The sequence below is a fragment of the Brassica napus genome, chromosome C9 (genome assembly GCF_020379485.1).
Source record: "Brassica napus cultivar Da-Ae chromosome C9, Da-Ae, whole genome shotgun sequence".
Classification (NCBI taxonomy): Eukaryota; Viridiplantae; Streptophyta; class Magnoliopsida; order Brassicales; family Brassicaceae; genus Brassica; species Brassica napus.
The window spans coordinates 20,913,064-20,927,705 of NC_063452.1; the positions used below are offsets into that span (position 1 = coordinate 20,913,064).

General features: G+C 33.2%; 2 protein-coding genes and 1 pseudogene across 2 annotated transcripts; 2 read left to right on the top strand and 1 right to left on the bottom strand.

The window, feature by feature from the left end:
- The first annotated feature begins 1,542 nt into the window (after nt 1–1,542).
- Nucleotides 1,543–3,998, top strand: LOC106417691 (vacuolar protein sorting-associated protein 2 homolog 2). Its single transcript, XM_013858463.3, has 10 exons — nt 1,543–1,761; nt 2,101–2,145; nt 2,420–2,454; nt 2,531–2,581; nt 2,840–2,944; nt 3,034–3,105; nt 3,190–3,261; nt 3,366–3,482; nt 3,587–3,660; nt 3,754–3,998. The coding sequence occupies exons 1-10, from the start codon at nt 1,728–1,730 to the stop codon at nt 3,812–3,814; spliced, it is 666 nt and encodes a 221-aa protein (XP_013713917.1). The 5' UTR covers nt 1,543–1,727; the 3' UTR covers nt 3,815–3,998.
- Nucleotides 3,999–4,403: 405 nt separating this feature from the next.
- Nucleotides 4,404–6,635, bottom strand: LOC106417820 (plasma membrane-associated cation-binding protein 1). Its single transcript, XM_022713300.2, has 5 exons — nt 6,493–6,635; nt 5,905–6,051; nt 5,723–5,812; nt 5,560–5,644; nt 4,404–5,053 (listed from the first exon to the last, which is right to left on the bottom strand). The coding sequence occupies exons 2-5, from the start codon at nt 6,019–6,021 to the stop codon at nt 4,545–4,547; spliced, it is 801 nt and encodes a 266-aa protein (XP_022569021.1). The 5' UTR covers nt 6,022–6,051; nt 6,493–6,635; the 3' UTR covers nt 4,404–4,544.
- Nucleotides 6,636–10,368: 3,733 nt separating this feature from the next.
- LOC111211945 lies at nt 10,369–12,206 on the top strand (annotated as a pseudogene).
- Nucleotides 12,207–14,642: the final 2,436 nt, after the last annotated feature.

Sequence of the window (14,642 nt, forward strand, 5' to 3'; positions counted from 1 at the left end):
CATGTGAAAACGATCGTGGAGATCACGCCATATGTCAGACGCATCATTCAATCGCAAGATACTACGGTAGATCTGAGGAGAGACTGAGTTAAGCAACCAGGATTTAACCATACTGTTGCAACGTGACCAGATGCGAAAACTGGTATGTGATTCCTCAGGACGAGTAAGAGTACCATCAATAAATCCAATTTTGTTCTTAGCATCTACAGAAATCCTCATTGGAGCATTCCAATCATATAGTTTGAACCAGAAAGTTGAATAGAGATGAGTTGGAGACCTGGATGATCAGAGTTGGTCATATACAGAGGAGACTGATTTGGATCGGACTGATTCACCATTGCAAACGCTCGCGGAGCCTCGATCATCGGGTTTTCAACTATCGGAGGAGACCTCAGAGGAGAACGAGCAACGGCAATAGAACGAGATGAGTTACGAGTTGATCGACGGGGGATTTTCTTCACAGACACCATCGGAGCTCAGATCTAGATGACAAGAGATGAAATCGAGCTGATCGAAGGAAGAGAGATGAAGAATCAAGTGATAAAAGAGCTTTGTGATGGCTCTGATACCATATTATGAGTTTGAGATGAAGGATCAAAACAAGAGAAATTGAGAAGATGAAGTTTGTTGAAGAATCGTTTATTCAACGTTAACTTTACCGTTTACCATCTATGCTATTTATATACATCACATATGTACTAAACCGGACTACTATTACTGAACCAGCGAAAGGAAACTAATTCAGTCTAACCAAAATCCCGGTTTACTTCAATAGTGGACAAGGATCAAGCTTCTAGGTTCGTTAGCAAAGTAACAGAAAAGGCAAATGGTCAAATGCTTACACAATCTGATCGATTCGTGTCTACCATTACGGGCCAAGAGAGATGTAATAAGCGGAATAAGAAGTAGACTAAACTGGTATAAGCTCAAACTGGAACACGGCTCTGATCAGCAGTTTCAGATTACTAGTATAATGCTTCTATTCGTTTCATATAATAAGCCACATTATCATAATACATTTTTTTCTGGTTAATACAACTACGTAATGTAAATATATTGAACAATTCTCTCAAATAGTTTTTTTAGTTTTTGTTACAAAATTATCTTTCAAGAAAGAAAATCATTAAAATAACTTTTTTTAATTTTGAAAATTTTAATATTTATTTTTTATTTTTAAAAATTTGTAACCCTATCTCCAAAATCTCATCTCTTGACTCTAAACCCTAAGTTTAGATTAGTTAACTCTAGAATAAAAAATTATTTTTAATTTTTAATAAAATTTATTTTGATCATTTTATATATTAACAGCTATTTTGTGACAAAAAGTTAAAAAGAGTTATCTTAAGAATTTCTTGAATACATTTGTTCCATTCTTTTTCTTTTAGCATTATCAGAGCAATTTGTTTCTAGACTGGTCAGAGTCTTTGTCGGTTTCCATAATATACAAAAATAAAGAAATAAAGTAGAATGAAAACAATAACGGTGGATAAAGAAGGAATATTAGGTAGATCTGGAGTCTGTAACGGCTAGTTCCAAAGTACCCTTTTGATCAGTGTATTAAGCTGAGCACGCTCTTCCACACACATTCACACTCAGAAACATATACAGAGAGAGAGAAGAAGAAAAAAAGTAGTATACAACTTTTGTGCCTCTTTCTCCAGATCATTGTTCTCTGATTTAGGGTTTTTCATAAACACTTGGGGGGGAACTGTGAGAAGATAATCGCCATGAACATTTTCAAGAAGAAGACTACTCCCAAAGGTTAAAAAAAAGCTCACAACTTTAACTACTATTGTCTCACTGAATTTTCTTCTGCATCTGCTTAATTGCAAAGAATGGTTATTACTCTCTGTTGATCCGAAAAAAAGTTGGCACCTTTAATCGTTCTTCGTGTTCAAAATTGAATCTTTGGATGTGGGTATGTGTGGGTTCTTGTTTTCCATAATTGGTTATATGATTCTAAGTTAGATAGCGTGAGAGGTCAAAGTTAGAAACTAGTAAGCTGCCTATGCCCAGATCTTGTCATTTCTGTGCTTGGTTTTTCTTTGTGGATTAGTTTTGCAATAATTGTTTTGAAAAGTTTTGATATTTTTTCTGCAGATGCTCTTCGCACCAGTAAGAGAGAAATGTCTGTGGCTACACGAGGTATGTATAGGTTCCACCATCCTCTTAGAGAATCTTAATCTAAATCTAACCTATAAGTTCATTGCTGCTGCTAGTAAAAGTGCTGATAGAGTCTAGCCTTAAGCTCTTAGTTGTTTGAACTACATGATAAGCTCTTCTGATTAACCACTGCTTTTGATACTATTGCTAGATTGTACCTCTCTGTTATGTGTTCTAAACAATTCAATAAGCTAAAAAAAAAAAAAAGCTAAGCTTTTGAGCTCAATGTTAAAAAAATATTCCAATGGCGTGGCAGGTATCGAACGAGAGATTTCATCTCTTCAGCTGGAGGTAAATAACATCATATATAGTGTAGTGGACATAAGTTTTCTTACGGTTCTATTGACATTGTTCACTTTACAATCAGGAGAAGAGACTAGTTGCTGAAATCAAGAAAACTGCTAAAACTGGAAACGAGGCAACTAGATTTTCCCCTTTACTGGCTTATAAGCATGATTATTGGGAGGTTTTTAGACTGAGGTTCTTAGCGGAATATAAAAACCCATCTCTTTAACTAAAAAAGTTAAGAAGGTTCTTAACTTTTTTAAGTTAAAAATTAAGAGACGGGTTCTTATATTCCGCTAAGAACCCCACCTTAAAAACCCCCGATAATCATTTTATGTCCTTCTCTTCTCTTTTATTGTTGATTTTTTTTCATTAAAACATGTTTGGATAGGCGGCGACAAAGATTTTAGCACGTCAGCTTGTTAGATTGAGGCAACAGATTACAAACTTACAGGGAAGCCGTGCTCAAATCAGAGGTGTAACGACTCACACACAGGTTAGGTTTACTTCCTCTAAATTTTAAGATCAGCTAAACTAATAGTTCGATTAGAAATTATAATAATAATCACTGTCTTTCTTGGTTAGGCTCTGTATGCCAGCACTTCCATTTCTTCTGGTATGAAAGGTGCAACCAAAGCTATGGTTGCAATGAACAAGGTAATAATAATGCTATTTTTGGTCCTAATGCTCAGTACTAAGCTTTTATATTGTGATTAATAACGCTAAACTTTATATTTTCAGCAAATGGCACCAACGAAACAAGCCAAAGTGATTAAGGATTTCCAGAAACAGTCGGCACAGCTAGACATGACGGTAAAAAACAATATCTCTTTGATCTGAAGAGCTTAGTTTATCTGATTTAGATTCTTTTCTATCAGACAATCAAAACGTTACTTGATTTGTTTATGTGGTTGCAGATAGAGATGATGTCAGAGGCAATTGATGAAACGCTTGACAAAGATGAGGCTGAAGAAGAAACAGAAGACCTCACTAACCAAGTTCTTGATGAGATTGGTGTTGGAGTCGCATCTCAGGTCAGGTTTCTCTGCCAATGGGGGTCTTTTCGTTTCTTTTTTTATGTCTCAGGGTTTAGTCAAAGACTAAAAAAATGTCTCTCTGTTTCATTTGTTTAAAACAGTTGTCTTCAGCTCCAAAAGGTCGGATCGCTACAAAAACCGCAGCTCCTCCTGCTACTACTACCAACAGCAACAGGTAATGACGATGTTGATCTCATGAATGAATGGTCACTGTGAGTTCTACTGAAGAAAATTAAGAAAACTCTTTGCATAAATTTAAAACTTGCAGCTCTGAATCAAGTGAAGTGGATGAGCTTGAGAAGAGGTTGGCTTCACTGCGAAGAATCTGAGAGTCAGCTTTATGCATCATGTATGATTTAAGGAAAAGGAACAGCTTCCCTTTTTTGTTGCGTGTGACCTCTGTATAAATCTCATATAAACCCTTTCTCGTGCAAAATTTGTTTCTCCAAAATCATTCTCTATGTTTAAGTGAATAAGCTTTCAGTTTACAGAGTTTGACAGACATTGTGGTAATCACGTCATCTTTGTGACAACTAACTTATTACCTTCCTCTTCGCCAATTAATATGAAGATGATCGTCATGAACGTTGCCGCTTCCCGAGATCATAATAATACACAACTTCAGTTTCTATAGTATTTATGTGAGGCATACCTATGTTAGTGAGTCAACTCAATCTAGAGATATGGAGCAGTTCTTTCAACTTTGTATATCTTTGAAGTATGGTTTAAATCTAATGTCATTGATTAACACATGTTCAGAGTTTTCTCACACATGTGATCAAAATATATATAAAAACCATAAAACTGAATACTAAAACAAGAATTTAAAACTAAAATAGAGTTTTACTTTTAGAAACTAAATTCAAAGATTAAAACTAGTTTTAAATGAAAATTGGTAGAAAAAAAATAGTGTTGGATCTTTTTAAATATACAACTCAAGCAAGCAAATTAATACATATAATATCCACATAGATAATAAATAAATTAAAAAACAACAAAATAATATCCACACAAAACAAGCAATGTTTTTATAAAGAAATGTACCATGAAGAATAATATTTAAACCTTTCCTGGCTCAGCCGCCAAGGCTTCGGGGGCCTTTGCCGGAGCATCAACCACCGGAGCTGCTGTGACATTGGTCGACGGAGTTTCAACCACCGGAGCTGCTGCGGCAACAACTTCTTTGTTCACCTCTTCCACTGGCTTCTTCTGCTCTTCCACTGCTTCCTTCTTCTCCTCTTCCACGGCTGGCTTCTTCTCCTCTTCCACGGCTGGCTTCTCCTCCTCCGCAGCCGCCACGACAGGAACAAGTGCGGGTAGAACCTCTTCTTTCTTCTCTTCAACTGTTTCTTTCTCTTTCACTGCGTTTGTAATAATCTCATCTTCCTTGGCCGGTTTGGTGTCTTCTTCTTTGGACGGTTCTTCGGTTTTCGCGACTTCTTCCACATTTTCCACCTCTCGTGACTTCTCCTCCACCGGGAGAAACACACATACTTTCTCAAATATGAACGTCACTGGTCCGGAGCTAGTAGATGAAAGTTCACACGCATCCTTTGATCCAGGGAATCCTGAAGTAACATTAACATTTGAAAGATTATTTACTCATAGTTTATATTAAGTTATAACCTTTTTAATATACAATGTATTCATCTACTTTGATTCAGTGGTCATCGTGATTTTTTGGATTGTTCATTTTGGGTATGGGATCGGGTAATCCCATGCAATAATCAGCTACGGATATTTTAGATGCATCTAAAACTAGTATATACCAAGTTAATGTTCAAAAAAGAGGTTGAATTCGAAATCAGACAGCTCTGTTACTTTCATTTTTTTAGTTTTAAGTATCTTGATAACTATTTTACCAAAAAAAAAGTATTTTGATAATTAGGTCATTTGAACATCTACTAGAATAAATAAACTTTCTAAACGTATGGTTATTACAACTGGGACGAATTTGATAATTCAGATAATTCGTATAACTCATACCAAAACGGATATTCGCCCTAGTAACCATGAAATATTATGTTGAAAACTAGTTGCTAACCAGGTTTTAGCTAAATTTAAAAGTACCCACCCATTTCAACAAGTGCCTCGAGGAATTTGTTCACTTCGGTAGAGTGCTTCGTTAAACCATCTTCTTTAGGCTCCCTCACCAAAGCCTACAAATATAAAAATTAAATCGAGTACATAAAGCTAATCGCTAGTGTTTAGAATGGATGTTTAAGATCATTAAGAACCTTGAGTTCAGCAGACGTGGCTTCATAGATATCCAAGACCTTGGGTTCCAGTTCTGTCTTTTTGTCTTCAATCTCCTTGTTGATTGCTTCCTATTAATAGACAAAAAAATAAATTTAGAAATCGGAATAATCACATACGCGTATTAATGTAAATGTAATTAACAATTTATAGATCTAAATACCTTAGAATCATCAAAGGTGAGGGTCTTGCTAGCTTCAGCAACAACATCCTTGTTTGTTGGGCTTCTCTCGAACAATTTCTTCATTGTTGGAACAATCTTCGATTTCCAGTAACCCATATCTTTTTTTTGTGTGTAATTATATCAATCCTGCAACAACAAAAGAACAAATTATTAGACTTTCTATATATAGTTTAGAGGTAAATGACGGAAACAAAAGTCTTAACTTTTAACCTGAACGATTATAAGAACGAGACAAGATCATCTGATTCATATACATACACCTTTGTATTTGTACATTTATACGCCTCTACGTATATCTATATATATACATAATTAGGTTATAAAATCAATGTATATTGACCTTTGTTTTAACTTTTAGCACATGGTTTACGTATTTAGCTCCCGTAGTTCTATTATTCTCAAGAAAAATATCAATCAAACGTAATAACGAGTATTGAAAAAAAGAAAAACCGCATAGTTTCACGTCTAAATAATCTGAAACGAACATATATGAAAACGTTTATTAATTTGTATATATTTTCTACTAATGATGAAACTTTTTCTTTTTGGACTAATAATGAAACTTACTTGAGATGAAGATTTCTGGAGGCTCTTCTTCCTTGTTCTTAATTCTCCAGCTGATTATTTTGTTGTTGGTTTCTCTGATTTTTAAGAAGCTCTCTACGTATTATTATATTAGAGATAATTTTCTAATCACCTTTGCTTTTCATCTAAAGACGTAACCGCCCCTTTCTATTTTCTATCGTTGTCTATTTTTACCCGTTGATGCCAGAACCGATTATGTTGGTTGGTCCGCAAGTTCCGTTAAATAGTAAACCGGAATAGAGTACATATTTTCTTCTAGGGTTTGACGGAGTAATTCTGTTTGGAATATGAACCTAATTTTATTATTATTGTCATTTTGAATTTCCATACCCGGTTCAGGATCAGAGGTTAGGCAGAGTAGAAAGTAGGGGTGGGCGTTCGGGTATCCGTTCGGGTTCGGGTCCGGGTCGGGTATTTCGGATTTTCGGGTATTTCGATATAGAGGTGTAGAACCCGTTCGGGTATTTCTGTACTTCGGGTCGGGTTCGGATATTTTTAGTTCGGGTTCGGTTATTTCAGATCGGGTTCGGATATTTAGATTTAAAAAAAAACAAAATTAAATTTGCATTTCTCAAATTTCTTGTATTTAAAAATATAACTTTCACTTAACTAATTTTTTATTTTTAATAGATTGAATGGTTAATAGATTTGGATATAACATTTTGAAACTAAAAAGACATTAATTTGGTTATTGTTTTTAAATTTTGGATGTAACTTTTTGTTAATTCTTGAAATAAAAAATTTGACATGCATTTTAATTGAGTAGCAAATCATTTTCTCCGTAATTGCATGTATATTATATGAACTTAAAATATGTGTAGTATCAATATAAATATTTTATATAAAATGAGAGATGTAAACTAGAAATATAAGGTTAATTATACATATGTTTGGTTATTTTCGGATATCTATTCGGGTTCGGATATTATCCGTTCGGGTTCGGATATCCAATCTCTCCTAATTCAATACCTGTTCGGATATTCTGCTACTTTGGTTCGGATTTCGGTTTGAGTTTTTCAGATCGGGTTCGGGTACCATTTCGGATATCGGGTAAAATGCCCACCCCTAGTAGAAAGGGTGAGAAGGTCACATAAGTAATAAAAAAAATATTTAGAGGCTGACACTGATATTGCAATTATAGTTGGCAAATTTAGAAAATGGGTCTAGCATATGGTGATATGTAATTGTAAGTTCCAGCATATCCTCCTCTATCTATGTTTGTACCTTAGAACCTATATTATTGCTTAAACTATATGTTATTTATTTTTAACTTAACTAAATAATTACATTGTTATTAGTGTTTTTTTTTGTTTTTATTTAAGAAAACATTGTTATTTAGTGTTCCAAAAAAATCTACATTGTTATATTTCTTCGCTCATTTCTATCAAATTTTTGGTTTCTTACTTCGTGTTTATGTTTAACAATTTAAATGAACATTAATATCTAAACGAAAAATGTCTATATATGTATCTCGATGAAAAAAATTAGATTGACGGTAGATTATTTTATTTAGCATAATTAATTATTTTTGGAAGACAGACATCTTACCCTCATTCCTCAATATCCAAGGACAAAGAGCATAAAATCTCCATTACGACATGATATATACTGGTATATAACAAAATTTGGTTTAACTAATAAGAAAATTAAAGAGAAAACCTGCTTATAAATGGGATTTTACAGATGAAAATGTTTATTCATAGACTACTTACAGATTATTCAAATTTTGCATATTAAAAGTTCCAACAAGTATTTACATCCACTAGTAGAAATTTTCTATATAGCCATGGGGGGATATATAGCAAAAAATCGTGAAGAAATAGTCACATTTTTGAGGTTATAACATTGTGGCTAGAAAAAACTATAATTAATCACAGTTTGTGTAAAAAAATCATAGTTAACTAGCGACGATTTTACCACAACTATTTTGTGGTTAAGTTAGCTATTGATTTATTGTGGCTGCAATGTCACGATTTATGGCCTTAACCTATATGTGGCTATTATAAAAATAAAAACAGAAGTAAAAAACAAAATAAAATTTACTAGTTATTTATAAATTAAAATACATACATATAAAATATATACATAAATACGTAAATATTATACACATCATAATATTATACATTAATTTTAAACTATGACATGGGGTTAAATTTTGAAAATAATATATGTAATTAGAGTTTAAGTTTGAAAAATAGATTTATGGTTTTGTATGTAAGGTTTAAGTTTGAATTTAGGGTATTAGAATTAGATTTTTTTATACAGCCAAATTGGATGGAGTTAAGATAAAAAATTCAATATATTCTTTCTCAAACAAGACTTAGGTTCACCCCTAGGGTGAACCTTTAAATTCATCTCTCATCTTATTACCAATCAAAATACCAACTAGATTAATAATAAAATAGATTAATTTTATTTAAAAAAAATCTGAAATAATTAAAAAAAATAATAACGCCAATTTTAGTAATGGTAACGCCACTAACTAAACCCTAAACTTTAAATCTTTCTCTAAACCCTAAATCCAAATCCTAAACCCTAAACCCAAATCGTAAATCCTAAACCCAAACGCTATATCTTAAACTCAAATCATAAACTCAAATCCTAAACCCAAATCCTAAACTCAAATCCTAAACCCTAAACCCTAAACCCAAACCGTAAACCCTAAACCCAAACCCTATATCCTAAACTCAATTCATAGACTCTAAACTCAAACCATATATCCAAACCTAATCCCTACACCCTAAACTCAAATCGTAAACCCTGAACCCAAATCCTATATCCTAAAGGTTTGGATTAATGTTGATGTTGTTTCTTTAGGGTTTAAGATTTGGGTTTAGAGTCTAGGTTTGGGTTTAGGATCTAGAGTTTGAGTTTAAGGTCTAGGGTTTGGGTTTAGAATATACGGTTTGGGTTTATGGTTTAGGATTTGGGTTCAATATATAGGGTTTGAGTTTAGGGTTTAGACTTTGGGTTTAGAATTTAGGGTTTAGGGTTTAGATTTAAGGTTTAGGGTTTAGAATTTAAGATTTAGTGTTTAGTTAGTGGTGTTAGCGTCATTAAAATGAGCTTCATTATTTTTTTTCAAATATTTTTGATTTTTTTGTTTTTAAAATAATATATTTTATTATTAATATATATGGTATTTTGATTGGTAATAAGAAGGGATGTGAATTTAAAAATTCACCTTTAGGGGTGAACGTAAGTTTTGTTGTTCTTTATCGTACCACAAAAGTTTTAAAGTATTAGTAGTAGGGTTCAGGGTATGAAAAATTTCGGATGCGGTTACGATATTAGAATATGGTTTTTTTTGTGATATTTTGAGAGGAATTATGATTGATTTAGGAAAGATATGAATTCAGATTTCTCAAAAAAATTTATCAATGTGGTTATGGAAAATTTCATATTTTCGTATAACAAAAAACATAATAACTGAAAAAGCAAAATATGTAATCTAGGTAATATTGAACATTGAATAATGGGTAGAAACTATACTTCTCTATGCATATCATTAGGTTAGAGAAGGTTATAACACATAAACAAAATCAGGTATACCGACAGAGTACTGGTGGTGAGACAAACAAATTATAGGCCGTGTAGAATATATAAAAAACTATTAATTACTTATTCAACCCACTGAAGATCATAGCAACACTCGATTTTGTTTTCTAAACTAGTTTTATACAACTAGAATAAGTATTCTAAGCCAACATAAGAAACTATTAAACGTATGGTGTTTCAATTTATTTTGTCAAAAAATCATACAAATACTCTTATTTATGTTGCTAATAGTTTTATATCTTTTGTAATTTTAAATATTTGTAAAACTATTTTTCTCCATTTATAAAGGATGAAGCATATCTAATATAGTCAAAAAGTAAAAAGGTTGTAACGGGACAACTGAATGTTGAATGTGTTTCGATTTGTCAAATTCTCTGTTAAAATATTTAAAACTCATAGCCTCATCAGATGAACAAGCTGATTAAGTGATTAGATACTTGTACGTACATTCTCAAGTCCGAATGGATTCTCAATTCTCTTCGATCGGGGGTTTAGTTGAGTAATATTTTTCTTGAGGGTCGAGTAAATATTATTTATAAAGTCAAGAGGTAAATTTTGCAAATAAATGTTAGAAGGTATATAATGTGTTACAAAAAAAGGGTATATATATGTGACCTAATTGCGTTTTCCTCACCACGAAGATGGAACGAGAAGAAGCACGGCCGCAAACAAAACTCCTGCGTCGAGCCTGGTATGCTCTTAAGAATGCAAAAGGATATTTACATCAATTTTTCCTAATTTTGGAAACGCTCTCTACTTTTGCTCCGACCACCACAGCTATAAATTCCGATGTGGAACCACCATCGTCACATCAATCGTTTTTATCACTTCCAGACGACGTTGTTCTGAACTGCTTAGCACGCATATCGAGATCGTACTACCCGAAACTCTCCCTTGTCTCCAAGACCTTTCACTCTCTCATTAGATCCGATGAGCTCGCGATGGAGAGATTTCACCTCAAAACCACCGAAGCCTTATTTTACGTCTGCTTACAGTTTACCGATCATCCAGTTCCCTCCTGGTTTAGCCTCTGGATAAAACCTGATCAAATTCTAACGAATGACATGGAGGAGGATTATAACAAGTCTACTGGAAACACTTTGTTGGTAGGAATACCCTCACCAACAATAGATATTGGTTTGGTTGGTTCCAAATTCCACAAATTTATTCCGCAAAAAATTTCTCCCACGTTATCGTTATCTCCCATGTATTCCCGTAATAAGGGGAATAGCTTCGTCTTTAGAGCCCCTATCATGAAGGTGGCTCGAAATAATAACGCCGTTGCTGGCTTCCTCGACGGGAAAATATACGTCATGGGTGGTTGCAGCCCAAATGAATCCACGAGTTGGGCTGAGGTTTTTGACACAACGACTCGAGTTTGGGAATCTTTACCTGATCCTGGCCATGAGCTCCGCTCCTCTTTCATTAAACCATTGATAGTGACTAAAGGAAAGGTTTACGTTGAGAGCAGCAACAAGAAGAATATTAATTTTTATGATCCAAAACAAGGTAGATGGGGCGTTGCAGAAAATCGACCCTTGGTTGAAAAGACGTGTGTGATAGAGAATGTTTTATACTCATGCGATCGTTTTGGTTGTTTTTGGAGTGACACAAAGCATAACAAGTAGATGGTGGTCCACGGTTTGGAGGTATTTAATAGGAATCGTCGTGGTGGTATTATTGCATTAGCTAACTTCTGTGGGAAACTCTTAGTCTTATGGGACAGGCCTGGTCCTTGTCAAAACACGAACATTTGGTGTTCGGTTATTGCGCTCGAAAGACGGGATGAAGTCGTCTGGGGACACGTTGAGTGGGCTAGTGTTGTGCTTACGGTTCCCAGTTCTTACCATTTCTTGCGTTGCCAAGTGAAATCAGGTTGATCAAACTTTTATGTTAACATGATAAAACCATACACGAGCGTTAGGCTCTGCTTATTCTTGTAACTTTTAATTAACTGAGTCATTTGTTTCAGTTTTAAAGTAATTAAGATGCCTGTTTTAGGAACCTCTCTTCTTTATTTAGTTACTAGATTTGGGTCCGTGCGTTGCAAAGGACATTGTTTGATATTTTAATTTAATAAAAAATATTAAAAAATCATTTTATTATAGTTTTAATATTGTTTTTGCATAAGTCATGTGATAATTATTTTATAATTAAGAACTCGTTTTAGAATTACTCAGCGTCGCTATATTGGCGATTTTTCGAAAACCACCACCAAACTCGTTTCTTCACGGGAGGTCTCCGTTGCTGGCGGCTTCGACCGTCGGAGTTTCCTGTTTTTCTTTTTAGTTAGTGTTACTTTAGTAATCAAACCAATTTATGATGAATTGGACATCAAGTCTTTCAATTTGGAGAAAACCAAATCGTGTTTTGTTGTGATCATCCAGATTTAGTCACCAACAAATATATATATTGTGTCTTATACGTACAAACATATATTTCTCATATTCACAAATACTTATGTACGATAAAAACATCATAGTTACAAAAAACTTATGTTAGCATTTAATAAGGATAATAAAAAGAATTGAGTTGTTTCAAGAATGAAAAGAAAATGCTAAGATAATTTTTTTTTTTGAAAATACTATTGTTTTTTGTGAAAATAATATAAGGAAGCTTAAACCTAAATATAGATGTGAAAATAATTGTTATTTTAGTTTATATTTTTTAGCATACAATTATCTGTTAAAAAAAGAAAGTTAGTTACTTATATGAAAATAATAAAAGTACTTTTATGTTTTTATTTTTTTAGGGTTTTAAAAAAGGAATATCACTTATTTTATAATTAGTTTTCTATTTGATTTTTATTAAATAATTTCTTGGACTTGTAGAATTTTATAATTCATTTTTATTTAAGATTTTTTTTTAAAAGTAAATATTTTCTCTTATAATCGAAAAAACGAAAAGATACTTTCAAATAGATTTTTACAATTATTGTTTGTTTATAGAATTTTTAAAAATTAAACTTACTATCAATTTGTTTTTAAAAACTATAAAAGAATCATAAAAATATAATTGTAAAAGACTATGTAATAGTAATTTTCCTTTTCTAAACTCATAAAAAGAACAATAAAATATATTTTTGTAATAATTTTTCTTTTCTAGTGTTCCAAAATGTAATAGTAAATTTATTTTCAATAAAAATGTAACAATAATTTTCCTTTTTCTAAATATTTTTTTACATTATAAACAAAAGAGAATCCTAACATATTTTTGACACATATAACAATCTTAAAAAATTAATTAATACATATCATGTCATGATCGTGTTAATTAGCAACTTTGAAGAACGAAGCTTTATATAATAAGTTATTTTCCATTTTCTTTGCTGGTATGAGTTGATAGTCCAACCGTTTGTCGCATGTGTTCTATATGACCAATAAAAAACGAAAATATTGGCAATCATAATTTCCAACCATGAGTTTTATTATTCTTATCGATCACAAGCTTTGTTATATTCTTTTTTTTTCTTGAAGCTTTGATTTGGATTATCTAACAGTTGGTATCAAGATCATTCGTGCTTTTCATCCAACTTCTATTTATGTTTCATCACCAATACACATCATGATTGAGTAATCTTCATGTCTTGAGCCATAGTCACTAAATATTTATCTGACAGATCTTGATCCGGGCAAACAAACATTTATTTTACGACAGATACCGTACTTTATTAATTCAAGTCGACAATGTTGGCTTTTAGAGTTAACCACTCCGGTTTACAAGAGAGAAAATAGATTTTTGTGAGCGGGCTCTTTCCGCAGGGAGGTCCGCTCTCACATTATGATTTTGTGCAATAAAAGAAATAGAGAAAGCAAGCTAACTGTTATAAACCAAATGATGATCGACCATGGACCAGCCCGTACTGCAGGTCCAATCCGGGACATGATAAAAACAACCAGAGACTATGTGTTTATCTAGTATATATTCCATGTATATCTGTAACATGGTGTTTATCCTTACCCTTATCTTGTTAGGATAAACATGACGTTATGACGGTCTAATACCTTGTATATATATGGACCTTCTGGTCGACAGTAATGATACAGAAGTATTTCCCCAACACTTCATTTACAACACGTTATCAGCACGACGTTGCTCTCATAAACCCTAACCCTAAAAACCAGAAATAAATCCGAGCAGTAAAAACCCTAATTCCCGACAAACTTCAAACAGCTCTATCCCTTCACTCCGGTGGATCCAGACGACTAGCCAGATACCAAATTAAAGCTCTTGACGAGACGAAGCCAACGCCACTAACCCCTCATCAATCAGAGTTCGGACGCGCCCCCACGCTCAGTTACAATACAGGCGGAAAATTTGTTCCAGAAACCAAAATCTCTCTCAACCATATACCAGTCTCCTATTCCAACAAGCAGCAACAAAAACAATAATTCCGAGCAATCCATCAGCTAACCAGGAAGATCTCTAACTGATAGACCGATCAACCCATCAAAAGTTTTCAGGTATCATCAAAAACTCATCTAAAACCCATAAAGTATTAAATACCCTCATCCGCAGCCATGTAGCTATATTTAGCAACATGTCTCTGAAAATAAAATAAAACCAGAAACCAT